General features: G+C 43.8%; 2 protein-coding genes across 4 annotated transcripts; one reads left to right on the top strand and one right to left on the bottom strand.

Annotated features, from left to right (window-relative positions):
• The first annotated feature begins 252 nt into the window (after window positions 1-252).
• On the top strand, window positions 253-21,359 carry LOC112255919 (potassium channel subfamily K member 4). 3 transcript variants are annotated; one of them, XM_024428761.2, is made up of 8 exons: window positions 253-594; window positions 1,726-1,841; window positions 10,046-10,329; window positions 10,869-10,986; window positions 11,280-11,440; window positions 11,779-11,965; window positions 12,145-12,281; window positions 17,944-21,359. In XM_024428761.2, the coding sequence occupies exons 3-8, from the start codon at window positions 10,141-10,143 to the stop codon at window positions 18,964-18,966; spliced, it is 1,815 nt and encodes a 604-aa protein (XP_024284529.1). In that variant the 5' UTR covers window positions 253-594; window positions 1,726-1,841; window positions 10,046-10,140; the 3' UTR covers window positions 18,967-21,359. The 3 variants fall into 3 exon arrangements, with proteins under 3 accessions (XP_024284529.1, XP_024284530.1, XP_024284532.1); XM_024428762.2 differs by having other exon boundaries at window positions 1,726-1,844; XM_024428764.2 differs by lacking the exon at window positions 1,726-1,841.
• A 23-nt stretch (window positions 21,360-21,382) lies between these two features.
• Window positions 21,383-24,080, bottom strand: LOC121846928 (transforming growth factor beta-3 proprotein-like). The gene is made up of 3 exons (XM_042325940.1): window positions 23,547-24,080; window positions 23,164-23,299; window positions 21,383-21,942 (listed from the first exon to the last, which is right to left on the bottom strand). The coding sequence occupies exons 1-3, from the start codon at window positions 23,846-23,848 to the stop codon at window positions 21,784-21,786; spliced, it is 597 nt and encodes a 198-aa protein (XP_042181874.1). The 5' UTR covers window positions 23,849-24,080; the 3' UTR covers window positions 21,383-21,783.
• Window positions 24,081-26,786: the final 2,706 nt, after the last annotated feature.

The raw sequence follows: 26,786 nt of genomic DNA, 5'->3' as shown, positions 1-26,786 counted from the left end.
CAAATTGAGGTGTAGAATCACTAATCTACAAGTAGTATTCCTTGCCAAATAATAGGTTTTGTGCGATTAAGATTCGCAGAGCTACGCCTCCCCTGGATTAGGCAATTCCCTCTGCTAAACACACGCACAACCAGACATTGATTGATTGATTGATTGATTGATTGATTGGAGACAGCTTGTATCAATTACAGAATATTTCCTAGAATTTCCTACCTGCAGCAACTAATTGACAATGCTGGAAATACTGGTAAAAGCACAGTGCTGCTTGCTTGGCTGACTCCACAGCGAGCTTCGGAGAGGCTGGTGTCAGACAACAGTGCTTAAAAAGTGCCCCAAAACTCCAGGCCCTAAGATACACATGCACACACACACACTCCTCCTAGAATCCCCCTTCTCCTCCATCACAGTGCTGTAGAGTCCTGAGTATGGGGAAACACCTTCTCACCACTGGACACACACTCTTACTCAGTCGACACACACACTCTTCTACTCTTTGAGCATGTGGATGCACTCCTACTCACAGAGCGTTTGATGGTGAGAAGAGCCTTGACACCGTGAAGCGCATACCGGTACTTCAGTTTCTCCTGAAATCAGGTAGGACTTAAAGTTACTTGCTTTGGAAATACTTTGTTCAGATGTTTGTTTACCATTGTCATCTACAGTACTGTCTGAATATATTTATATACTTGTTTGTGTTGATTGCAAGGGACAACTAACCAGCATCGTTGTATGGATAAAATGTTTTTCTGTTCTCAAGTGTTGGTTCTGGTGGGGTCATCCGTATCTGTTTTTGTGAATTATTGTTTCATTTAATTATTTACTTACTTGCTTGACTGCGTGCTCGATTGTGTTTTTCTCCTCAAATACTGTTTCATAGCTTTCAGTCAGTGATTTGGGCAATATCAAATGCTGAGGGAAATGTTGGAAACATTCTTAGATTTAACTTTAATCCCTCAATATAAATTACTCATAACATTACATTTTATTTAATGACCAATGTATCTTAAAATGAATTGTTAGACAAATATAAACTTGGCCATATCTGCAGTAATCTTATGAGCTAGGTGGAGACTTGTTCCAAAGCCAAATATCTCCTTGGCAGTTCGGTACTCCTTTTTGTTTTTAATTGCAATATTTTGGAAACATAATGATTTATTACAACATATGTCAGACTGTTTGAGCTGGGATATTTCACAACACAGCAAACACACGTTTGCTTTTTTGGGTTAGGTCAGTCATGTCTTACAAAAATATCAAAATATGTCAAGATCGGTTTAGACAACGATAACAAATAATCCCTTTTCAGCCAAGGCAGAGGGCGAGAACGTCCATACAAACCAATGCAGTCCATTAGATCAGAATGCTAACAGAGAACTCTGGGAAATATCACAACGTTGACACAAGTTCTTTGGAACACCATGGCCATCTTCTGGTTCTCTTCCCCAATTGGCTGCCTTTGAACCGGCACTCTCATGACACAGTACCTGTGTAGATGGGAGGTGAATATCATTTAATTAAAGAAAACCGTTTACACTAAATAAAGATAAGCACCCTAAACATACTTAGATTAACAGCGAGACGTATGTTTAGCAGGTTGGCAGAGGTTAATCGTTTAAACTTTAGCCAGCTGATATCCAGGGTAGTCTGGTGTGTGTCTCCATGTGTTATTATGACTGGCCCTAACGTGGACGCTGGTCTGAACCCTCCTACTATTCCCCCTTTTAGCCCTGGGCCTGGTAGAGAGGAGAGGGAGAGATCGAGGAGAGATCTCTCCATCACCAGATCTTCAGGATGAATAAAACGTGGACGAGTGAGGTGGCTTAGAGCACAATGTCTTAACGGTAGTAAGGTCATACGTTCCTCTATGGGTATATCTATTTGAATTCACTTTTTGACTGCACCACTTTTGATTTGAGTAAAACCTTCCATACATATTTGCCTACTATAGAAGTGCTCCGAAAATGACTTTTTGGACCTGAATGCCGAAACATTCAAGGGATGGTACTCCTAGTCTGACCGTTTCATATTATCCGGTACATACAGTGGGGCAAAAAAACATTTAGTCAGCCACCAATTGTGCAAGTTCTCCCACTTAAAAAGATGAGAGGCCTGTAATTTTCATCATAGGTACACTTCAACTATGACAGACAAAATGAGGGGGGGAAAAATCCAGAATCACATTGTAGGATTTTTAATGAATTGATTTGCAAATTATGGTGGAAATTAAGTATTTGGTCACCTACAAACAAGCAAGATTTCTGGCTCACACAGACCTGTAACTTCTTCTTTAATAGGCTCCTCTGTCCTCCACTCGTTACCTGTATTAATGGCACCTGTTTGAACTTGTTATCAGTATAAAAGACACCTGTCCACAACCTCAAACAGTCACACTCCAAACTCCACTATGGCCAAGACCAAAGAGCTGTCAAAGGACACCAGAAACAAAATTGTAGACCTGCACCAGGCTGGGAAGACTGAATCTGCAATAGGTAAGCAGCTTGGTTTGAAGAAATCAACTGTGGGAGCAATTATTAGGAAATGGAAGACATACAAGACCACTGATAATCTCCCTCGATCTGGGGCTCCACGCAAGATCTCACCCCGTGGGGTCAAAATGATCACAAGAACGGTGAGCAAAAATCCCAGAACCACATGGGGGGACCTAGTGATTGACCTGCAGAGAGCTGGTACCAAAATAACAAAGCCTACCATCAGTAACACACTACGCCGCCAGGGACTCAAATCCTGCAGTGCCAGACATGTTCCCCTGCTTAAGACAGTACATGTCCAGGCCCGTCTGAAGTTTGCTAGAGAGCATTTGGATGATCCAGAAGAAGATTGGGAGAATGTCATATGGTCAGATGAAACCAAAATATAACTTTTTTTGGTAAAAACTCAACTCGTCGTGTTTGGAGGACAAAGAATGCTGAGTTGCATCCAAAGAACACCATACCTACTGTGAAGCATGGGGTTGGAAACATCATGCTTTGGGGCTGTTTTTCTGCAAAGGGACCAGGACGACTGATCCGTGTAAAGGAAAGAATGAATGGGGCCATGTATCGTGAAATTTTGAGTGTGAACCTCATTCCATCCGCAAGGGCATTGAAGATGCAACGTGGCTGGGTCTTTCAGCATGACAATGATCCCAAACACACCGCCCGGGCAATGGAGTGGCTTCGTAAGAAGCATTTCAAGGTCCTGGAGTGGCCTAGCCAGTCTCCAGATCTCAACCCCATAGAAAATCTTTGGAGGGAGTTGAAAGTCCGTGTTGCCCAGCAACAGCCCCAAAACACCACTGCTCTAGAGATCTGCATGGAGGAATGGGCCAAAATACCAGCAACAGTGTGTGAAAACCTTGTGAAGACTTACAGAAAACGTTTGACCTCTGTCATTGCCAAACAAAGGGTATATAACAAAGTATTGAGAAACTTTTGTTATTGACCAAATACTTATTATCCACCATGATTTGCAAATCAATTCATAAAAAATCCTACAATGTGATTTTCTGGATTTTTTTTCTCATTTTGTCTGTCATAGTTGAAGTGTACCTATGATGGAAATTGCAGGCCTCTCTAATCTTTTTAAGTGGGAGAACTTGCACAATTGGTGGCTGACTAAATACTTTTTTGCCCCACTGTAAATCTGATACTCTCCATTTAGTATGATATGTTACGTTTCGTATGGTATGTATTAATTTGTGGATATCATACGAAACGGATGGACATGTTATGAATTTGTGAAACGTACAATGTGTTTGCGAATTTGCAAAATGTATGTTACGAATTCCAACTTGTTATAATGTTAGCTAGGCTAAGGGTTAAGGTTCGGAGTTAGGGTTAGGTAACGTGCTAAGTAGTTAAAGTAGCAGAAATGTAGATGAAAAGTTGCTAACTAGCTAAAATGCTACAGTTGTCCATGATGAGATTCAAACACACAACCTTTGGGTTGCTAGACATCCTCATTATATGCCCACCCATTCACCGACCAAGCACCCTCTTGCTAATTTGAGTCTCAGATTTATTTACTATGTTATGTCTATGAGACTGTGTTACCAGGCTGTGTGACCAGGCTTTGTTACCGTTTTCTTTTTTAACTCTGCATTGTTGGGAAAGGGCTCATAAGTATTTCACGGTAAAGTCTACACCTGTTGTATTAGACTTATGTGACAAATAAAATTAGATTTGATTTAAAATGTTGACCTTTTTGCATACCGTGAGACATCCAGGTCTTCACTGGAAAATATACAGTTGAGAATATAATTCAAAAAGTTTAGGAACAAGTTTGTCAAACTATTTTATAATTGTTTATAAATAAAAGTACTAACTTTTTAACTTTTTTTTTTACCTTAAACGTCAGATTTTTTTCACATCGGCATATGTTGTTGCTTAGACCCTATTTTACGTCATCTGACATTGTGTTGTGACCGCCATCGTTTGAGCAAAGCTGCTCTTGAATAAAGAATGGTTGTCGTGTTTTGGCTGTTAATTGGAATTAAATGTATATTTAACTTTCAAATGGTACCGCAAAGATTGTTGGAGGTCCACACAGTATGTTGACTTGGATATCTGTTTTAAATTATACTGTCAATCCTCCATAGGAAACCTATTGAAATATAGATACATTAGCATTTAATTTTACATTCGACGGCAGGTGTACCGGCGACCATCGTTGTGGTAATAATTATTAAGTATGTAGAGTTCGAAAGGTATTCGCACTCATAACCATGAAAAATAATACGCCAATGAGACAGAGATTACAAATAATATACTTAATTTAATACAAGCTCAAAATAATACAAAAAAGGGAAAGGTGCTATAAAACGGAGCATATGTTTCGGCCTCGTCTTCATCAGTGCAGTACAAACCAATTAGGAAGATTGCTGTCCATAACAGGCGCAAGCAAATAGTTGATTAGATGCCTATTTAGCAAGGAATATGTAGAAGTATATATATAACAATTAAAACGTCACAATTGACTAAATAAAACGTCTAGGCTACATAACTATCAGAAGCAATATATATGAAATACTCAAGTATGCTAAAAAGCTCAGAGTGCCGTGGGAGAGAGACGGCACAGATCAGTCACAGCATGATTAGCCTCAGGAAATATTTAGCCACTGGTGATTTCGGGTCATTTCTTTGGATGGCACTGCGGTGCTCGTTGATGCGTAACCGTAGTTCTCTTCGGGTAATGGCAGTGTTTGCAAGCCACATGGGAAAGAGCATAGATACACTACATTGCTAGATCCACAGTTAAGGAATATATTGGTGTATTCTTTATTTGTGACGAAAGATCTGAAACTGTTGCACTGTAGAATACCTGTACAGGCCGCACAATTGCGGCAGGGGAAGAAATCATCCGCTTCATCCAGACGTTCAATGCTTCAAGTGTCTGCGCGAGCCAGCATGTCCCAGGTAGCCGGACGTGGAGTGAGTGAACAGGGGAACATCATGAAACGCATCTGAGCCCACAGTTTGCAATCCATGCCAGTGTTGTCTAATAATATTTTTAATGTCAGGTCCGTAATGAGTGTGTGGTACAGCACACCACAGAAAATTATTTGTTGTGTTTGCCTTGTAATGTGTCACGTTTGTCCATAGCCTTTATTGAGAGCAGAGTCCAAACTTTCTGTGAGGTAACCTGACGGAAATTCGAGTACAATTTTATTCAATAATAAAATCCTAATTTCGAGTGCAGCGAGTGAGCGTCTGAATCAGAATTGGCTGTACCTCAAGCCCCTACTCAGTCAGATGTTAACTTGATGCGTGAAGAAGGCTTTCGGTTTGACAGACGGCAGAACGAATTGTCAAAATCATTTGTCTATAAAATGTATACTAATGGAACGAGTCCAGTTCCGTTTTTGGTGCATGTTCGTGTGATAAAAACATAAATATAGCGTTTTGTAGAACAGTGTTATCAGAAAAAGAATGATTAGAATTGGAATTTATCATGAGGCCCGTATGTGCTGGCATACTCAGGGGCCCATCGAAGTGCCTCGGGATTACAGATGATCCTCTCCAAACAAAACACAGTTCTTTGTACCAACTCAGCCATTTGGGTTGGAGTAGAAGAGCCCGCTCTGGAGTCTAAAGAGCAACGTAAAGCCTCCAGTCCAATGTTGTGGGGAATGTTGGTGTACAAACTAGTTGTCCATAGTTACAAGAAAGGTAGGCCTATCATAGTTCAGATAATTGAAGTCGCCTGTGTCTCTTCATTAGGATGGTAGTTTAGTAAAGAGGTCTGATATGGAAATTAGACAAAGACTCGGTTAGTCATTACTTGTCCCAGTCAAACGTCCAGGGGTAACTTCTGGTAATCATTGTGCGTTTTTGGTGAAAATATACACAACGGCTGTGGTGGGCTGCTTGTTGAGGAGGTAGCCCCGCTCCTTGTCAGTCAGGTAAACTGCCTCGGCAGAGGCAGAGTTTGCAGTAGGAGTCTGTCAGACAATTGTCTATGGATTTATATCATAGACAGATATATTCATGCATGCCAAGCCACCTCCCTTATCACAGGTCTTGAAGATAAGGTTTTGATTTTTTTTAGATGGAATAAAACATGTCTCTTTGTGTCTTTGCAAGAGTTGGAAGCTATTTTCTTGTCATTACCAACAAACAAATTATCAACATCTCTCGCCACAAGCTTGCAAAGCGTGTCAATCGCTGCGTTATTTACAAGGGGGCAGAATGTGCTCTTAGATCTGAATCCTCGACGATTATCCTCATTGGCATCACACACCTCGAGGTAGACTAGTTCCTGAATGAAAAAACGTTCTCCCTTGGTTTGGAAGGGGTTGGGTCTCGGTGTAGGGAACAAGGAAAGTCCCTTGTTAAGCACAGCTGCTTCATCCTCATCATATTAGCAGCTATGTATTTCATATCTATCGCTTCTGATATTGCTACATACTTTTTAAACCTTTATTTAACTAGGCAAGTCAGTTAAGAACAACTTATTTACAATGACGGCCTAGAAACAGGGGGTTATTACCTTGTCAGTTCGGGGATTCGATCTTGCTACCTTTCGGTTACTGGCCCAACGCTCTAACCGCAAGGCTATCTGTCGCAGCCTAGATCGTTTTCGATTTTCAATTAAATGCGACATTTGAATTGCAAATGTCTTAAATATTTTTCTACATATTCCTTGATAATATGCATTGACTCCCTATTCACCAGAGTCTAATCAACTAGCTGCTTGCGCCTGTTAAGCACAGCAGATGTTTCCCAAAGGCGCTTCATGGTCAATCTGATGTCTGCATTGGCCGTGCAGCATTTACGGTGATATCGTCTCTGCAGAAGTCGGGCCATTCATACTTGGCCGAGCAGCGCAGAGCTGTTGTGACGGAGTTTTCAAGGAAGTGAGTTTGTGTTTATACAGGACCTCCCGTCCTCACCTACCGTCAACCAATTATGTCAATGCGGGGCTATACGGAGCCCTCCACATTGTTACAAAACCTGAGGCGCATGGCGATGTAGTACAGAGCTCAATTTGGCTGTGTGCCTCCAGAGGCTTCGCAATTGCGTTACACCATGCATACGGCGTCTCCGATCACATTTTCAGATCAAGCATAAATTGGCTCTTAAAGTACGTGTCTTCCTAATTTGTTTGTACAGTACTGATGAAGACAAGGCCGAAACGTATGGGCTGTCTTTGCACTTTCACTTTTTGTCTTTTGAGCATGAATCACATTACGTACATTATTTGTTTTGCATATTGGCCTCTTATTCATTTTCATGGTTTTGTGTGCAGTATCTTTTGAAATCTACAATAATTAGAAGTTAAAATGTCAATACAACTTAACAATGTCAATGGTGTACCAGCTAATTTGCAGTGGTCTGAAGGGAAAGGTCCATTCTATGACACTCACCATGTTATGTTTCAACCTCTGGCTGACTGGTTGCTGCTCAACCGATGGCAGACACCAAAATCTCAAATATAGAGTAGGGTCTGAGCTACACCATATGCAAATATTAAGAAAAAAACTGTTTTTATGCAACTTTTTCCCCCCCATGAAATTATCAAGTAGTTTGACAACCCTGTTAGTAAGCGTTTAAATTATATCAAACTCAACTGCTTATCTTTCCCAGTAATGAAGACTTGTTGCAGGGTATGCAAAATGGGTCAACTTTGAGCACCTTTATCTCTTGAATGTTTGTGAATTCCAGTCCAAAAAGTCCTGTTCTGCGCTCTTCTTCCATGGGCAAACGTATGGAAAGTGTTTAAATCAAAAGGGATGCTGTCAAAAAGTGATTCAATTCCTATTGGAGAAGAGCTTCATATCTTGTCTCACACTTACTTTCATGTTCCGGAAATGACCAGAGAACGACCCAGCTCTGTGCTATTTCCTTGATGTAAATAATCCCCATTATCAACGTTGTTGCTGCGATCTAATTTACATAAAGGGATCATCATCATTGAATATACACACACATTAGTGCTGAGCAATTAGTGCTTTTTGAGGTCTGTTCGGTTTTGTTTAAATGATTAATAAAAGAATCATGGTTTTGTAAAAAAAATGTTTTACAATCAATGCACTAACCCATTAATGTGGGTTGACTGCTGTAATAACACTGAATAAAATAAGAAATACAAGCCCAATGATGGTAGTGATTGGAGCGTGGATCAGAAAACCAGTCACTATCTGGTGTGACCACCATTTGACTCATGCAGCACGACACATTTCCAGCTTCCAGGAATTGTGTACAGATCCTTGCGACATGGGGCTGTGCTTTATCGTGCTGAAACATAAGGTGATGACAGCGGATGAATGGCACAACAATAGGCCTCAGGATGTCGTCATGGTATCTCTGTGCATTCAATTTGCCATCGATAAAATGCAATTGTTCATTGTCCGTAGATTATGACTGCCCATACCATAACCCCATCGCCACCATGGGGCACTCTGTTCACAACGTTGACATCAGTACACCACTCGCCAACACCATACACTCTATCTGTCCGGTATAGTTGAAACTGGGATTCCTCCGTGAACAAAACACTTACCCAGCATCGCAGTGGCCATCGAAGGAGAGCATATTCCCACTGAAATCGGTTCTCACGTCGAACTGCAGTCAGGTCAAGACCCTCGTGAGGACAACGAGCACACAGATGACCTTCCCTGAGACTGTTTCTGACAGTGTATGCAGAAATTCTTTGTTGTGCAAACCCACAGTTTCATCAGCTGTCTAGTTGGCTGGTCTCGGACGATCCCACAGGTGAAGAAGTCTGATGTGGTGGTCCTGGGCTGGCATGGTTATACGTGGCCTGTGGTTGTGTGACCGGTTGGATGTACTGCCAAATTCTCTAAAACGACATTGGAGGCAGTTTATGGTAGAGAAATGAACATTAAATTCTCTGGCAACGGCTCTGGTGAACATTCCTGCAGTCAGTATGCCAATTGCACGCTCCCTCAACTTGAGACTTCTCTGGCATTGTGTTGTGGGAAAAAAACTGCACATTTGAGTGGCCTTTTTATTGTCCCCAGTACAAGGTCATGCTGTTTAAACAGCTTCTTGATATGCCTGTCAAGTGAATGGATTATCTTGGCAAAGGAGAAATGCTCACTAACAGGAATGTGAACATAATCTGAGATGAAGAACCTTTTTGTGCACATGGAACATTTATGGTATCTTTTATTTCAGTTCATGAAACATGTGACCAACACATGTTGCGTTTATATTTTCTTTCAGTGTACCTCACACAGTTCTGGGTTGATCTGATTTATCTCTTCAGACACTGCATATCGCGCGAGCTCGCAGGGGGGAAAAAAATTATGAAATGGAATTCAAATAATTGAACGGATGTTGGTAATTTCGGTTAATCGCTCAGCACTAACACACATTAAAAATCCTATTTTACCTAAACGTAACCCTAATTCTAACCATAATCCTAACCCCTAAAATAGCCTTTCCTAGTGGGGACTGGCGAAATGTCCCCACTTGTCTGAATGTTCCTTGTTGTACTATCCTTGTGGGGACTTCTGGTCCCCACAATGATAGCAAAAGCCCATACACACGTACAGTTCTAAGAATGGTGCCTGTGTGTCTAGCTGTGCCACCGTGTGTATCGTGGAAGAGGTCGTAGAGCAGATTCTGGCGAACCCTAACCCCTGACCCCTGTGGTGTGGGGGGTGAGTTCGGGGCAATGCGCTGCCCCACCCTGCTGGCCCTGCTGGCGGGGGTCATGCTGTACCTGGTGATGGGGGCGTTGGTGTTCCGGTACTGGGAAAGCCCCATGGAGAGCAAGGAGCATGAGAAGCTGCTCTGCACCACACGTGACTTCCTCGGAAACCACTCATGTGTCACTGCACAGAACCTCAGCGACCTCATAAAGGTAACCCACACCATAGCACACACACATTTCACAGACCGGGAAGATGAGTTTAAACACATCTGAGAAGAATCTAAACAGACTAAGATCGGTGTAGAGCCCCACCTGAGAAAGTGTAGCCAGGGGTAGGCAACTAGATTCAGCAACAGGATAACTTTTGTCGACGCGGATGGTAATTGGTAAATTAAGCACCAAAAGGGCTTTGACAATTACATTACACGATCACGTCAGTTGTTTTTTTGTTGAATACTTAGCAGACTTCCTGGTGATTTTAGTCTTTTTTGATCAAAAACTAAAATCCTAAAAAGAACACACCCCAGATGTAGACCCAGCCATGACGGGTAATGAGCAGGTGTAGATGGACCCAGCCTAAGACTGGTAATGAGCAGGTGTAGATGGACCCAGCCTAAGACTGGTAATGAGCAGGTGTAGATGGACCCAGCCTAAGACTGGTAATGAGCAGGTGTAGATGGACCCAGCCTAAGACGGGTAATGAGCAGGTGTAGATAAAGCCAACCTCTGTTCTGTCTCTGTACTGTCAGAGTGTGGTGAAGGCGGTGGAGGCAGGCCTGGACGTAAAACACAGCTCCACCAACTTCACTAGCAGGTGGGACCTGGCCAGTGCCTTCTTCTTCTGTGGTACCATCATCACCACCATTGGTGAGCCTTTGTTCATTTTTTCCCTCCTGCAAACCATTTGGTAACAACCTAATCAGCCAGATGTGCATTTGGAATTTGACAGAAAATAAATAATCCCATCTTGGAAAATACAGTAAACCTCAAGAGCACACGCTGGTTGAATCAACGTTGTTTCAATGAAAATACGTTGAACCAACATAGAATAGACGTTGAATTGACGTCTGTGCCCAGTGGGTTGCTGGTGAAATTGTTTTTTTTTTTAAAGATATAGATTAACATATAGGTGAATGTGTATGGTTTCCCTTTGTCCTCAGGGTTTGGTAACCTTTCTCCCAGGACCAAATGGGGCCAGCTGTTCTGCGTGTGTTATGCCCTGGTAGGGATTCCCATGTTTGGTTTCCTGCTGGCTGGTGTCGGGGACCACATGGGGACGGGGCTGAGGAAGGCCGTGTGGAAGATGGAGACACTCTTCCTGGTGAGACTGTCTTGTCTCGGGGCTGCTTCATTTTTAGGATGTCATCTCATTGTACTTGCCTATCTCAGGGGCTGCTTAAGTGATGTCACTGTGCTGTAAACAGAAGAGGCCGCCGTCTTGGACTCTAGCACTTGAAACATGTTTACACACAAGTAGAATAGAATCTGACATTCAGTCAGTTGTTAGCTACTTCCCAATGAAACTTTGCACATTTTTTTGTAATACTGTTTATCAAAGAAAAGGCACATTATTAGAGTCTTGAGGAAGATCTTACCCTCTCCATCCACCTCACTCTTTCCCTTATTTTGTGTCCCTCTCACTCTCTGCCCCTCTCTCAGAAGCGGCGGGTCAGTCCCACCTATGTACGGATCATGTCTGCTGTTCTATCCATCCTGATTGGCTGTCTGATCTTCCTCGCCGTGCCAACGCTGGTTTTTAAGGAAGTGGAGGACTGGTCCTTTCTGGAGGCGCTCTACTTTGTGGTCATCACCCTCACCACGGTCGGCTTTGGAGACTACGTAGCAGGTGTGAAGTGAACTGTACACACTTTGGACAGTATAGAATCTGGAGAGTACATACTCTACACATCCCTTTCAGGATACACGCTATGAAAGATCCAAATCATATTTCATGGGTACCTATCGAAGGTCCTTTGTTTGTGTGTGCACGTGCATGCATCAATGCGTAAATGTCCCTGTGCTTAGGTGCTAACCGGAGGGATGGAGATCTGTTTAAGCCCCTGGTGTGGCTCTGGATAGTGTTTGGCCTGGCTTACTTTGCCTCCATACTCACCATGATCGGGAACTGGCTGCGGGTGCTGTCCAAGAAAACACGTGCTGAGGTGAGTGGTAGTGAGTGGGACACAAACCAAGTGAAAGGCTGGACAAGGATTTACTGGGGGCACTTTGGATTTTAACTGTCAATATTTACTTATCCTTTATCCCTCTGTCTTTCTCTCTGTCTCTGGGTTTCTTTCACTCTGTCTCACCTCTTTCTTTCTCTCTCTCTCTCTCTCTCTCTCACCTTTCTCTCTCTCTAAATTCAATTCAAGGGGCTTTATTGGCATGGGTAACGTATGTATACATTGCCAAAGCAAGTGAAACAAAAGTGAAATAAACAAAATGTGATCAGTAAATATTACTCAAACAAGTTCCAAAATAATAGACATTTCAAATGTAATATCATGTCTATACAGTGTTGCAAATTAGTTAAAGTACAAAAGGGAAAATAAACAAATATAGGTTGTATTTACAATGGTGTTTGTTATTCTGTGGCAAAAGGTCACAAATCTTGCTGCTGTGATTGCACACTGGTATTTTACCCAAAAGATATGGGAGTTTATTAAAATTAGATTTGTTTTTGAATTCTTTGTGTCTGTGTAATCTGAGGGAAATATGTGTCTCTAATATGGTCATACATTTGGCAGGAGGGTAGGAAGTGCAGCTCAGTTTCCACCACATTTTGTGGGCAGTGAGCACATAGCCTGTCTACTCTCTTTTTATTTTATTTTTGTAATATATTTATTTAACCTTTTGTTTAACTAGGCAAGTCGGTTAAGAACAAATTCTTATTTACAATGACTGCTTACCCCGGCCAAACCTGGACAATGCTGGGCCAATTGTGTGCCGCCCTATGATACTCCCAATCACAGCCGGATGTGATACAGCCTGGATTTGAACCAGGGACTGTAGTGACACCTCTTGCACCAAGATACAGTGCTTTAGAGCGCTGCGACACTTGAGACAGGTCTGCCCATGGTGACCTTTCTCAATAGTCTGTAAATAGTCAAAGCTTTCCTTAATTTTGGGTCAGTCACAGTGGTCAGGTATTCTTCCACTGTCTCCTCTCTGTTTAGGGACAAATAGCATTCTAGTTTTTTTGTTAATTCTTTCCAATGTGTCTTTTTGTTTTCTCATGGTTTGGTTGGGTCTAATTGTGTTGCTGTCCTGGGGCTGTGTGGGGTCTGTGATACAGCCTGGATTTTCACCAGGGACTGTAGTGATTCCTCTTGCACTGAGATGCAGAGCTTTAGACCGCTGCACCACTCTTGAGCCCCAGGACCAGTTTGCTTATGGGACTCTTCTCCAGGTTAATCTCTCTGTAGGTGATGGCTTTGTTATGGAAGGTTTGGGAATCGCTTCCTTTTAGGTGGTTGTAGAATTTAACGTCACTTTTCTGGATTTTGATCATTAGCGGGTATAATTCTTGTAAACAAAGGATATTTTTGCAGAATTCTGCATGCAGTCTCAATTTCGTGTTTGTTCCGTTTGGTGAATTCTTGGGTTCTATAACTGGTTCAAGTATTTTTAGCCAGACCCTAATTGGTATGTTGAATTTTATGTTCCTTTTGATGGCATAGAAGGCCCTTGTCTCTCAGATCATTCACAGCTTTGTGGAAGTTAACTGTGGCTCTGATTTTTAAGCCGATGTATGTATAGTTTTTTGTGTGCTCTCGGGCAACGGTGTTTAGATGGAATATGTATTGTGGTCCTGGCAACTGGACCTTTTTTGGAACACCATTAATTTTGGCTTACTGAGATTTACTGTCAGGGCCCAGGTCTGACAGAATCTTTGCAGAAGATCTAGGTGCTGCTATAGGCCCTCCTTGGTTGGGGACAGAAGCACCAGATCATCAGCAAACAGTCCATTTGATTTCAGATTCTAGTAGGGTGAGGCTGGGTGCTGCAGACTGTAATAGTGCCTTTGCCAATGTGTTGATATATATGTTGAAGTGGGTGTTTTTTTTTGTGTGCCAGTTTTAACAGCACACTTGTTGTTTGTGTACATAGATTTTGTCATGTATGTTTTTCCCCCAACACCACTTTCCATCAATTTGTATAGCAGACCTTCATGCCAAATTGAGTCAAAAGCTTGTTTGCATTCAACAAAGCACAAGAATACTTTGTCTTTGTTTTGGTTGGTTTGTTTGTTTGTCAATTAGCGTGTGCAGGAGGAATACGTGGTCTTTCTGGTAATTTGGTAAAAAGCCAATTTGACATTTGCTCAGTACATTGCTTTCACAAGTCTGCTATTAATGATAATGCAGAGGATTTTCTCAAGGTTGCTGTTGATGCGTATCCCACGGTAGTTATTGGGGTCAAATTTGTCTCCACTTTTGTGGTTTGGGGTGATCAGTCCTTGGTTCCAAATATTGGAGAAGATGCCAGAGCTGAGAATGATGAATGATGTTAGTATAGTTAATTGGAATTTGTTGTCTGTATTTTATCATTTCATGTAGAATACCATCAAAACCACAGGCCTTTTTGGGTTGGAGGGTTTGTATTTTGTCCTGTAGTTCATTCAATGGCATTGGATAATCCAGTGGGTTCTGGTAGTCTTTAATCGATTATTCTAAGACATGTAATTGATCATGTATATGATTTTGCTGTTTGTTCTTTGTTATAGAGCCAAAAAGATTGGAGAAGTGGTTTATCCATACATCTCCATTCTGGATAGATAACTTTTCGTGTTTGTTTCGTGTGTTCCAATTTTCCCAGAAGTGGTTAGATTATTTTGGCTTTGATGCCTCATGATTGAGTGTTGCTCTGTTCAAGTAGACTGTGTTTTTGCTGTGATCTGATAGGGTTGTCAGTGGGCTGACTGTGAACATGCTGAGAGACTGTTGAGGTCAGTGATAAAGTAGTGTACAGTACTACCGCCAAGAGATGCACTATAGGTGTACCTACCATAGGAGTACCTACCATAGGAGTCACCTCGAAGCCTACCATTGACTAGAGTGAGCTGCAGGAGTTGTGACCCATTTTTGGTGGTTATGTTGTCGTAGTTGTGTCTAGGGGGACATATGGGGGAGGGAATGCTGTCACCTCCAGGTAGGTGTTTGTTCACCTGTGTGCTGAGGGTGTCAGGTTCTTGTCCAGTTCTGGCATTTACAATGGGTTGCCACAGACTAGTACATGTTCCTGGGCCTGAAAAGGATTGATTTCCCCTTCCAGGATGGAGAAGATGTCTTCATTAAATGATGGAGTTTTCTGGTGGGGGATATAGGTAGTACATGGAGTGTGTAGTGATCTGTTGCTCCTGTGTGAAGGGTTAGGGCTGTGTTTGAGGGTGAAGATGGGCTGCCTTGTATAGGTGGACCTGGTCATAAAGGCTGTTCTAGTCCAGGGTGGAGTGGTGGGCAGGTAAACATTTGGTTTTGATGCACAGTCATGGGAAGCACTTACGTTTACCTGCTGTATGGTAGCAGGGTGGAAGTCGTTCGTGGTATCAAGGTGGAGATGGCTACTTGTGCGTTGGAAAGTAGAATCCATTTTTTAATCACTCCCTTGAGTGCTGTAGCCACCCTTTCCTGCTGTGTTCTCAGGTCTGTGTGTATTATGTGACTGGGTGACTCTAGTTGGTCTATGGCGCGCTGGGTGTTTGGACACCGGAGTTTAGGCACTGTTTCGGAAAAAGCTTATTTTCTTGTATATATTTCCTGTTTGAGTCCATAAGGAGTACTGTGTGTGTGTGTGTGTGGCTGACGGGGGGTGCTCAGAGTGGGTGGGGATCCCCTGGGCTTGGGGTTCTATATTTGTCTGTCCTGCTGTGATGTCGACGCTATGGTCAGTGTCTGGGATTGCCTGTTCTCCTGTGGTGTCAAGACTTTTGTCGGGGAATGAGATGGGTTGTTCTGCTGTCTTCTCTGCTGGGGTGGCCACCTCCTTTAATGGGTTGTTCTCTTTCACACACCATCACCCTCACCCTCTCCCTCTCCTCCAACATTCTGGTCCTCTCCTAGTGCTCTGTTCTGCTCCTGCTCTTTCTCCTGTTCATGTTGTCTCACCACAGTCCAGAGTGCAGATGTCTCTCTCCACCTCCAGCTCCCAGTGTCTGGTTGAGGAGGTGTTGAGCTGGACTATTTTGTTGTTGTTGTGCTGACTGGAGTGTGTTCCAGCTCCACCTGCCTTACCTCCAGCTGGGTGAATTTATCCTTAACTTCAACGAGGGAGTAGTACTCTGTGCTGGGAGGTTGACTTTCCTGTCAACCTTTACGGGTTGCTCATCTGTGGGGTTGTATAATGAAGAGGTCTGGTCTGACACGCTCTGGGTATCTTTCTCAAGAGAGAGCTCAGCAGGATAAGATATCTCTTTGATGTGAAAGTTGAGCTGAAATTGTTTGCCCTGTACCATTACTGTACAAATCTGGAACAGTAAAAGTTCACATTGGTTGACTCAGTCTTCATTGTCTAATATCCTGAGTTTCCACCCATCGCTAACCCCCCCCTTCTTAACAGAGGAGCAGTGTTAATATAGCACTGGATGTTCTGTGTGGAAGATTAAGTTGCTTATATTCCCATTTTTATAATGGGAGCAAAAAGTGTTTCTTGATTTTCCATAAGGAGCTTCAATTTGTACTCTTTTCATGCCTTATATTTTTTATGTACGGAGGGTACTGTATTGTAATTACCTCTGAGCAGTGGGAGGGGGCTTCTAAGGCCTCTGCCTTTGGGTGGGTAGGCTGTGCGACTCTCCTGCCATTGTTGGGCTCAAGGCCTTTGACACCTCTCACTTCACACCTCAGTGCTAATTGAAGTTGTATCTGTTCTGTCCTAGCAAGCTTGGTAGCCTTAACTTAGCATTCAGTCCTTATAAAGTAAAATATATCATTGTAATGTATTTTTCTTCTTGGCTTTTGAAAATAAAAAGTAGCTTCAGACTAAACATGACCCTCAGTTCCAGGTTGGATGGTGTTTTCAGGTTTCTGTTTGTTTTCCAGAGCATTTGCTGTATAGCTTGGAAATAATCATCTTCGGTAGTAGGAATCCTTCCAGGTAATTCCATCCAAAACCAGGTTGTAGGTTAGGAGTTTTGATTTGGAGTGAAGGTTATGTTGTGGAGTTTAGTATCCTGTATATGTCCCTGCCAAAAAAATCTATGTTTATCTAAATCTACTTTTTAGTAAAAACATGCTGAAAAACGTGGGAGCTCACATGCAGCTGTCTCTCTCACACCTCTTTGCATCTTTGCCTCTCACACGCCTCTCTCACACCTCTTTGCCTCTCACACGCCTCTCTTTGCCTCTCACACGCCTCTCTCACACCTCTTTGCCTCTCACACGCCTCTCTTTGCCTCTCACACGCCTCTCTTTGCCTCTCACACGCCTCTCTCACACCTCTTTGCCTCTCACACGCCTCTCTTTGCCTCTCTCTCGCCTCTCTCTCTCGCCTCTCTTTGCCTCTCTTTGCCTCTCTCTCTCGCCTCTTTGCCTCTCTCTCTCGCCTCTTTGCCTCTCTCTCTCGCCTCTCTTTGCCTCTCTCTCTCGCCTCTCTTTGCCTCTCTCTCTCGCCTCTCTTTGCCTCTCTCTCTCGCCTCTCTTTGCCTCTCTCTCTCGCCTCTCTTTGCCTCTCTCTCTCGCCTCTCTTTGCCTCTCTCTCTCGCCTCTCTTTGCCTCTCTCTCTCGCCTCTCTTTGCCTCTCTTTGCGCCTCTCTCTCTCGCCTCTCTTTGCCTCTCTCGCCTCTCTTTGCCTCTCACCCTTTTCCCGTCTCCCCCTGTCTCTCAGATGGAGGAGTTGAGGGCCCATGCTACAGACTGGACCCAGAACATCCAGAATATGTCCATGGACTTCCGGATCCCCAACCCTCTGGACCTCAACGACCCCTTCCTGCTGCAGCGGCGCCGCTGGAAACGCAGCACCCGGCGGCGGGTCCGCAGGGGGGCGCTGGGGCACCACGGCAGGCAGGGCGTCATAGGGGAGAACGGACATCTGCCCAATAGGTGGGTCTCCCACACCCGCTCCATGACCCGTCTGGAGGTTAGGAATGAGGGGACGAGGTTAGGACCAGGGGCGGATTCCAGAGTCAGTGCGAGGTCAGAGGGCAGGTCGTTGGGCCGGACGCTGGCGAGGTCGCTGTCGATGCCTGCGGCGCGCTCTGTTATGGAGTTAGATTATGTCCGTGATCCTGTTGCTATGATGATGCTGCAAGGGGAGTCTGCGTTTGAGTCCAAGTCACTGTCCGAGTCTCCAGAGTCTGACTCCAGATCAGAAGTCTCCTCCTCTGACTCTCACACCTCTGACATGTGTACACCAGGGCAGGGGATAACTTTTGCCAGTTTTGACGCCAGTGGGTCTCTCTGTACTGGGGAGAGGGGAAGCCAGGGAGGATCCAGACAGGTATTTTTCCAGGAGGATATCCGGTTCCCTGTGCCTCTCCAGCAGCTCCCCAAGTCTCACAACCCCACCAAGCCCATCCCCATGTCGCCCATATTCTCTGTGAAACCCATGCCGCTCCCCATGCCGCTCCCCATGCCGCTCCCCATGCCGCTCCCCATGCCCACCCCGCCAGGCTGCAAAATGCTAGATTTCTTCGGGGAGAACTTGGCCTACATTGACGAGTCGTCGGACACGTTGAGTGACAGGAACCAGCCCGTTGAGGGGGCTGTCAGTCCTCGCCCCCGTAAGCCCCGCAGGAGGAGCATAAGGAGGCAGCTGCCCCACCGGAGCACCCTGAAGGAGAGGGACAGTGACATGCAGCCCCCCTCCAACCCCCCGACACCTCCCCCTCTTTCCCATCTCAGAGACTGACAGTGACATGCAGTCCCCCTCCAACCCCCTCTCTCCCATCTCAGAGACTGATGAACAGTCTGACAGGCACAGGTCATGAAGGGGGAGAGTAAGGCTGGTCTTTATTACTAGTGTTCACAGGAGAAGCAGACCTCAAAGCTCAGATGTACTTATATTATGTACTGGGGATAAAGGCCAACAATATACTAGATCTCACTGACTGAGGACCATAGTCGCCATTGAGATATATTTGTATGAAAATGAATGCATGTATTCAGCAGCACAGATATAGAATATATAAACTGTCTAAGCTCAGTCAAGTAAGACTCACTGGGTTGAGAAATAGCACCATCTCCTGGCTGGTAAGTGTAGTACAACTCCTCTGCGAAGGTGTAGCCTGCTGTGCTGTCCGCTACTGGAGCTCAGCCCAAACCTCAGCCATGGTTTTTAAATCACTGACTAAAGGACTTTTTTGAATAACCATGTTAGATCTGGCTTCAGACATCCATTTCTCTGTATATCCCAGTGTTCTTCAGCATGTGGGATATATAGTGCTCTGGTTGAATAAGGGCCGTTCCACAACAGGAATCCCTTTTGGGAAGTGTCATTTGGTGCAAAACATTTTACTTTACATAATTTTAACCTTCTGTCATAAAAAGCACAGAGTTCAACTTAATAAAAAACATGATTTTCAAGAGGTTAAATTAAAAAAAATACTTTAAGTGCCAAATAAAGTAACAGGGTTGACCATTTCATCTTAAATAACTAAATCCTCACTGACTGGATTAGGTATGTATGTTTTTGTGTGCAGCAGGCAGGGGCAATTGAATAGAAACTTCCCAAAAAGTTGTATAGATATTTCCACACTAACATGATGATAATGCCCTTTTAGTGCAAGAGCTGTTTGAAAATAAATGTGACATTTTTGCCTGTTTTGGTGGGATAGAGTTTTGGCCTGTTTGGTGACAACACCAGTCGGTAAATTAGTTAATAGACCAATAAGAAAGTTCCAAACCTTTCTACCAATAACGGCTAGTTTTCCCCTCCCCACTCAGACCACTCAGATAGTCCTAGCAAAATTCTTGCTAGGACATTTGCTCTTTGCTAAAAAGCTGTTTGTTGTCAATCAAAATGGTCAAAAAGAAACAATCACAATAAGGTACGTAATTGTTACACAGAAATGATTTGATATTGAGAAAAGCAGCTGCATTGGGCCTTTTTAAAATATCAAAGGGATTCAATTCGTGGAATGACCCATACATTTTGTTTTGACAGCATTCTGTTTCTCGGAATATAAAGGGAAGTCCCATCAAACCTACCCGAGATGACATAATACATGGAGAGGCTTTGGGGAGACGTGGGGTGGAAGGGATGTCAGATCGTACGTGTACAGCACACACACACAGCAAACAAACTACAAAAGCACACACACACTACACATGCTCTCAATGTCACTGAGTCAGACACACACACACTCAGACACCCAGAGGAGTGTTAATGTGAGATAAGTGCAGGTTGAATATAGTAAGGGGTGGTTAGGTGGAAAGGACTAACAGATGCTGGGGGGGAGCGAGACCTCACTGCAGCAACCCTAACGTCCTCCTCCCCCTACAGAGGCCACACGTCCTTTCCCCAGAAAGGCTGAGGGACTGAGGGAGGAGGATGAGAGGATTCATGGAAGCCCAGTTTGGTTACTTTTTCAAACTCAATGTCCAACTCTCTAGGCATTATCTTATTTTCATCACCTTTCTGTGTTTGGCACATAAAACGGACCGACTTGGTGGCCCGACAGCCGACCTACTCTGTTTCTCACTAGGTTCAGTGTCAACCGCTCAAATATAAGTTGAGCCTCAGGGTGGACTTATTTTGAGTTGAGCCCTCTTATCAAAAATGATTAATGTGGCCAAACTTCGAAGACTGGATCAATGTTAACACGCTCTAACATATTGTACATGCAACTGCAATCAAGTAAGACGTAAATGTACTTGGCAGATAAGTGTGGTTATAGCTGTGAAAAGCCCAATTACGACAGACCTGATTGTTACAAATTTGCTAAGGCTGCAAAATAGCTATCCCCGCCCAAAGCTGATGTGTTCCAAATTGAGCCTATGAGCCCCCGTCTCTACCTTCAAAGCCTCTTTCTGTTTTATTCCCTCTCTCCTCTGCTCCCTCCACAAATGGGTTTAAATTTGGCGTGAGTGGTCGCTGTCTGGAAATCTTTCTCATCCTGTTTACAGCGGCAGATGTCAGCCCTCGACCGCAGAGCTGGCTGGAGGCCCCTACTGCCTGGACACACAACCTCACACTCTACCCTACTTTCCTTTCACTTTCCCTCTCTCCTCTTTCTCTCAGCCTCCTCTCTCAGCCTCTCTTCACCTCCCTCCCAGACCCTTCTCTCCCTCTGCTTCTCTTTCTTTCAGACCAAAGGAAATCTATTTCAAATCAAAATCATCTCCCTTCAGTATATATGCACAGATCTTAAGTGACAGAGTTACTGGGCCCTTCAGTCAACTTGGTAGAGATCAGAGTCTTCTGCAACAAGAACACATATTTCCAATCGAAAAACTTTATCAGATTTTGAAAGCTAAGGAATTCAATATTTACAATATTCTCTACCTTTATGACAGTGGGGAAAAGACCCATTGCTGATGACGATTTTCAGAGTTTCATGCGTGTGAAAAAACAAATAATCTGTGCCAGACTGTGTAAAATGTGTCATAGTGAAATGAAGGGTTGACTATCTAGAGATGGTCAGTATGTCCTTTTTGTTTGAGGACCAAAAGTGGTAGTTAGTTTTGGTCAATGTCCCTCCTCCTGGCCCGCCGCTGGGCTCCTGCGTCAGCGGCACCTGCAGGACCTGACCACCATGTTGGAGAGCTGCTTTACCTTGGGCGTTCGGCCCATGATGTACACGATGGTCAGAGGCTCCAGGTCCTGAGGTACGCAGCACGGAGATGCCGACGCCTCAGGGTTCAGCTTGTTAAACAGCGGCAGGATCTGTGTGTGAGGGCAAGAGAAAGTACCACATGAAATATCACATAAAAAAACAATGATAAGTACTGAAAACACTACTTAAAGGAATAGCTTAAACAAATTACAGTGGTTTCCTTTCCATTGTATGCTGTAGCGTTAAGATTTCCCATCACTGGAACTAAGGGGCCCGAACCATGAAAAACTGTCATCCGCCAAAGCCATATTCATCAATTGGACTGCCAGATGGTGAAGCGTGATTCAACACTCCAGAGAACGCGTTTCCAGTGCTCCAGAGTCCAATGGCGGCGAGCTTTACACCACTCCAACCGACACTTGGCATTGTGCATGGTGATCTTAGGCTTGTGTGTGGCTGCTCGGCCATGGAAACCCATTTCATGAAGCTGCCGATGAACAGTTCTTGTGCTGACGTTGCTTGCAGAGGCAGTTTGGAACTCGGTAGTGAGGTTTGCAACAGAGAACATACCATTTTTATGCACTTCAGTACTTGGCAGTCCCGTTCTGTGAGCTTGTGTGGCCTACCACTTCGCAGGTGAGTCATTGTTGCTCCTAGACATTTCAACTTCCCAATAACAGCACTTACAGTTGACTGGGGCAGCTCTAGCAGGGCAAACATTTGATGAACTGTTGGAAAGCTGGCATCCTATGATGGTGCCACGTTGAGCTCTTCAGTAAGGCCATTCTACTGCCAATGTTTGTCGATGGAGATTGCATGGCTGTGTGCTCGATTTTACACACCTGTCAGCAACGGGTGTGGCTGAAATAGCTGAATCCACTCATTTGAAGGGGTCTCCACATACGTGTGTGTGTGTGTGTGTGTGTGTATATATATATATATCTTGAAAAACACAGCCAGAATGATGCTGTGTTTTGCATCATATAAGCTCTATTTCTGTGTTCTGAAAGTTATAAATCTTAAACTTGATTGCAGACATGCAAAACATTTTGGGACTATATAATCAATGGACTAACGAAACAAATACCAAAATGTTTTTTAGGGTGGAGTTTTCCTTTAACCATAATGTGAGTTGTGGTAATAAAGACATAAGACCTGAATGTGACAGAGGTGATAGAACATTTATGCCACTGTAGTGGTTGGGGGTTAACTAACCATGTTGTAGTGGTTGGGGGTTAACTAACCATGTTGTAGTGGTTGGGGGTTAACTAACCATGTTGTAGTGGTTGGGGGTTAACTAACCATGTTGTAGTGGTTGGGGGTTAACTAACCATGTTGTAGTGGTTGTCAGCACTCCAGAGGTATGGGCAGCCCTTGTAGCCCTTCGGCTCATGGATCCACTTCCAGTCCAGGTCCTGGCGGAAGTCGATGTAGAGAGATCGCAGACAGCAGTCCACGTCAGAGTTCCTAAAACAGTTAGAATACATGGAGAGAAAACACTCTCTCATTCTGATCCACGCAGGCACTTTATCCAATTCAGGACTATAAGCCTCCAATAGATTGATTGCAACATTATTGATGATTGTAATATTGTTATGAACAAATGTGTAGTAATTCTGTATATCAAAGACCAAAATAAAGAGAAACCTCGTATCTTGTATGGTTGTAGATAACATTAAGTTTTTGATATCTGGATCTGAGGTGCTTACCCTACCTGGAGCAGGTGGTGGTGTCTGCGGTGGCCCTCTTCTTGCGGGTCATCTTGCCTGGGTTGTCGACCCTGTCGCTGGGCCTTAAGGTGAGGATGACGTGGGGGGTCTTGGTACTAAAATCTACCTGGCCCTTAGCCAGCCCTGACCCTGGCCTCCGCAACTGCTGCTGAAGCAGCTCATCATCCAGACCTGAGGAAGAACAGAGTAGGACATGGAGGGACAGGGAAGGGAGCGGAAGTGGGGGGAGAGGAGGAGGGAGAGCGGTCAAGGAGGGAGAGAGAAAGGGACTTTTTTTGCAGTGCATATTTTCTTCCAGAAAAGTTAGGACTGCTGTCCAAATGTTTAAAAGGGTGAATTTTAACGTGGAGGTGATGATCACCACGCTGGAATGGTGAATTTTAATGTGGAGGTGATGATCACCACGCTGGAATGGTGAATTCCGACCTGACCAGCCAGAATACAGTGCGAGCTGATTATGGCTGTTACGTTCCCCAGATTATGTGTTGTAGTTTGTGTATTTGCATGTGTTTATTTCAGGAAATGGCTTCCTGAAATCCCTCAAGCAGCTGATTGGTCGACTCCAGGGCTAATTGGAGAGCTGACCCCGCCCCCTCGTCAAGACACAGCTGTCTCCAATTACCCATTCCTTCAGAAGCTATATAAAAGCCAGTGTTCTGTTCAGGAGGAAGATCTTTTTTTTGTAGAGCGATTTTGCTAGAGGTTGATTTTGCAGGGAGTTCATTGCTGAGAGTTCATTGCTGAGAGTTCATTGCTGAGAGTTCATTGCTGAGAGTTCATTGCTGAGAGTTCATTGCTGAGAGTTCATTGCTGAGAGTTCATTGCTGAGAGTTCATTGCTGAGAGTTCATTGCTGAGAGTTCATTGCTGAGAGTTCATTGCTGAGAGTTCATTGCTGAGAGTTCATTGCTGAGAGTTCATTGCTGAGAGTTCATTGCTGAGAGTTCATTGCTGAGAGTTCATTGCTGAGAGTTGGTATGTTTTGTGAGTTTGTTGCTCAGATAGAACTTATTTGATGTCCTTTGTCTCTTAGTTTGTTTGTGAAATTGTTTAATATTCTGTTTCATTTGTTCCCAGGGGGGAAGGGGAAGGCACCTAGGGAGTGCTTAGGCAAGAGGCCCGCGGGCATACATATACCCGTAGCATATTCGCTGTCTAGGCACACTAGGTAAGACCTGGGCGGACCACCCCTTGTATTTTGGTTAGGGCACCAGGTGGTGCTAAATTAGGTAAGTAGTGGGTAGGCAGGTAAGATAGGAGAAGGGGGGGCTTTGAGATTTACTTTCTTTGCTTTGGTTCCGTCCAGCCCCCTTTTCCCCATATTACCGTGTAAAGGAATAAAGTCCTTGTAAACGGTACCACATTCTGCTTGTCATTTTTACTCGCATCTACAGTCCATACCTTTTTCGCTTCACTGAGAGTTTAGTTGTAGCAGGGTGTTGCGTTCCCTCTTCATAGAGGCGTGCGTAACAATGGCAACTTGGTATGAACTTTGAACGACTTTTCACTAAAGAAGAAGTGAAACCTCCTAGACGTGGAGTTATCAACAGCAGCTGTAAATGCACGTGGCCTAGGAAAGGACAGCTAATCTCAGAAGAACGACAGGGTACTTTAATGTATCCGCTCTGCAACACTACGACCAGAACGATTCTTCAAAGGACAATGGCAATCACTGCTGGGTTAACCAGTCTTCCATCTTTGACCCATGTATCGAAGTGCAGCTCAGTGTAAATATACAGTTAAAGTCAGAAGTTTACATGCACCTTAGCCAAATACATTTAAACTCAGTTTGTCACAATTCCTGACATTTAATCCTAGTAAAAATTCCCTATTTTAGGTCAGTTAGGATCACCACTTTATTTTAAGAATGTGAAATGTCAGAATAATAGTAGAGGGAATTATTTATTTCAGCTTGTATTTCTTTCTTCACATTCCCAGGGGGTCAGAAGTTTACATGCTACCAAATACTAATTGAGTGTTTTGCCTTTAAATTGTTTAACTTGGGTCAAACATTTCGAGTAGCCTTCCACATGCTACCCACAATAAGTGGGGTGAATTTTGCCCCATTCCTCCTGACAGAGCTGGTGTAACCGAGTCAGGTTTGTAGGCCTCCTTGCTCGCACACGCTTTTTCAGTTCTGCCAACAAATGTTCTATGGGATTGAGGTCAGGGTTTAAGCCATTTTGACACAACTTAGGAAGTGTACTTGGGGTCATTGTCCATTTGGAAGACACATTTGCGACCAAACTTTAACTTGCTGACTGATGTCTTGAGATATTGCTTCAATATATCCACATCCTTTTCCAGCCTCATGATGCCATCTATTTTGTGAAGTGCACCAGTCCATCCTGCAGTAAAGCAGATGCAAAACGTAGTCTGGCTTTTTATGGCGGTTTTGGAGCAGTGGCTTCTTCCTTGCTGAGTGGCCTTTCTGGTTATGTCGAGTTATAGGACATGTTTTACTGTGGATATAGATACTTTTATACCTGCTTCCTCCAGCATCTTCACAGGGTCCTTTGCTGATGTTCTGGGATTTATTTGCACTTTTTGCACAAAAGTACGTTCATCTCGAGGAGACAGAACGCGTCTCCTTCCTGAGCGGTATGATGGCTGCGTGGTCCCATGGTGTTTATACTTGCATTGTTTGTACAGATGAACGTGGTACCTTAAGGTGTTTGGAAATTGCTCCCAAGGATGAACTAGAGTTGTGTAGGTCTACAATTTTTTCTGAGGTCTTGGCTGATTTCCCCATGACGTCAAGCAGAGGCACTGAGATTGAAGGTAGGCCTTGAAATACATCCACAGGTACACCTCCAATTGACTCATGATGTCAATTAGCCCATCAGAAGCTTCTAAAGCAATGACATAATTTTCTGGAATTTTCAAAGCTGTTTAAAGGCACAGTCAACTTAGTGTATGTAAACTTCTGACCCACTGGAATTGTGATACAGTGAAATAATCTGGCTATAAACAATTGTTGGAAAAATGACTTGTGTTATGCACAAAGTAGCTGTCCTAACCGACTTGCCAAAACCTTAGTTTGCTAACAAGAAATGTGGAGTGGTTGAAAAACAAGTTTTAATGACTCCAGCCTAAGTGTATGTAAACTTCCGACTTCAACTGTATATATCTTGCATTTTATTTTTATTTTCCGAATTGGCGGTTATTAGAATGCATACTTTCTCAAGGTCCGATAGACTCAATCCCTTTGTCCCTCAGTCTTCC

Source organism: Oncorhynchus tshawytscha, linkage group LG08, assembly GCF_018296145.1.
Source record: "Oncorhynchus tshawytscha isolate Ot180627B linkage group LG08, Otsh_v2.0, whole genome shotgun sequence".
Lineage (NCBI taxonomy): Eukaryota > Metazoa > Chordata > Actinopteri > Salmoniformes > Salmonidae > Oncorhynchus > Oncorhynchus tshawytscha.
Note: the sequence above shows the minus strand (reverse complement) of the source record. Positions and strands in the feature narration are given on the sequence as shown.

Excerpts from the sequence above, each read along its gene's own strand:
- LOC112255919 (XM_024428764.2), top strand. The coding sequence starts at position 10,141 with ATGCGCTGCCCCACCCTGCTGGCCCTGCTGGCGGGGGTCATGCTGTAC. Across the intron at positions 11,966-12,144 it reads CTTTGGAGACTACGTAGCAG|GTGCTAACCGGAGGGATGGA; the intron begins GTGTGAAGTGAA and ends CCCTGTGCTTAG. Across the intron at positions 12,282-17,943 it reads CCAAGAAAACACGTGCTGAG|ATGGAGGAGTTGAGGGCCCA; the intron begins GTGAGTGGTAGT and ends CCTGTCTCTCAG.
- LOC121846928 (XM_042325940.1), bottom strand. The coding sequence starts at position 23,848 with ATGCACTGCAAAAAAAGTCCCTTTCTCTCTCCCTCCTTGACCGCTCTC. Across the intron at positions 23,300-23,546 it reads GACACCACCACCTGCTCCAG|GAACTCTGACGTGGACTGCT; the intron begins GTAGGGTAAGCA and ends TAACTGTTTTAG. Across the intron at positions 21,943-23,163 it reads CTGACAACCACTACAACATG|ATCCTGCCGCTGTTTAACAA; the intron begins GTTAGTTAACCC and ends CCTCACACACAG.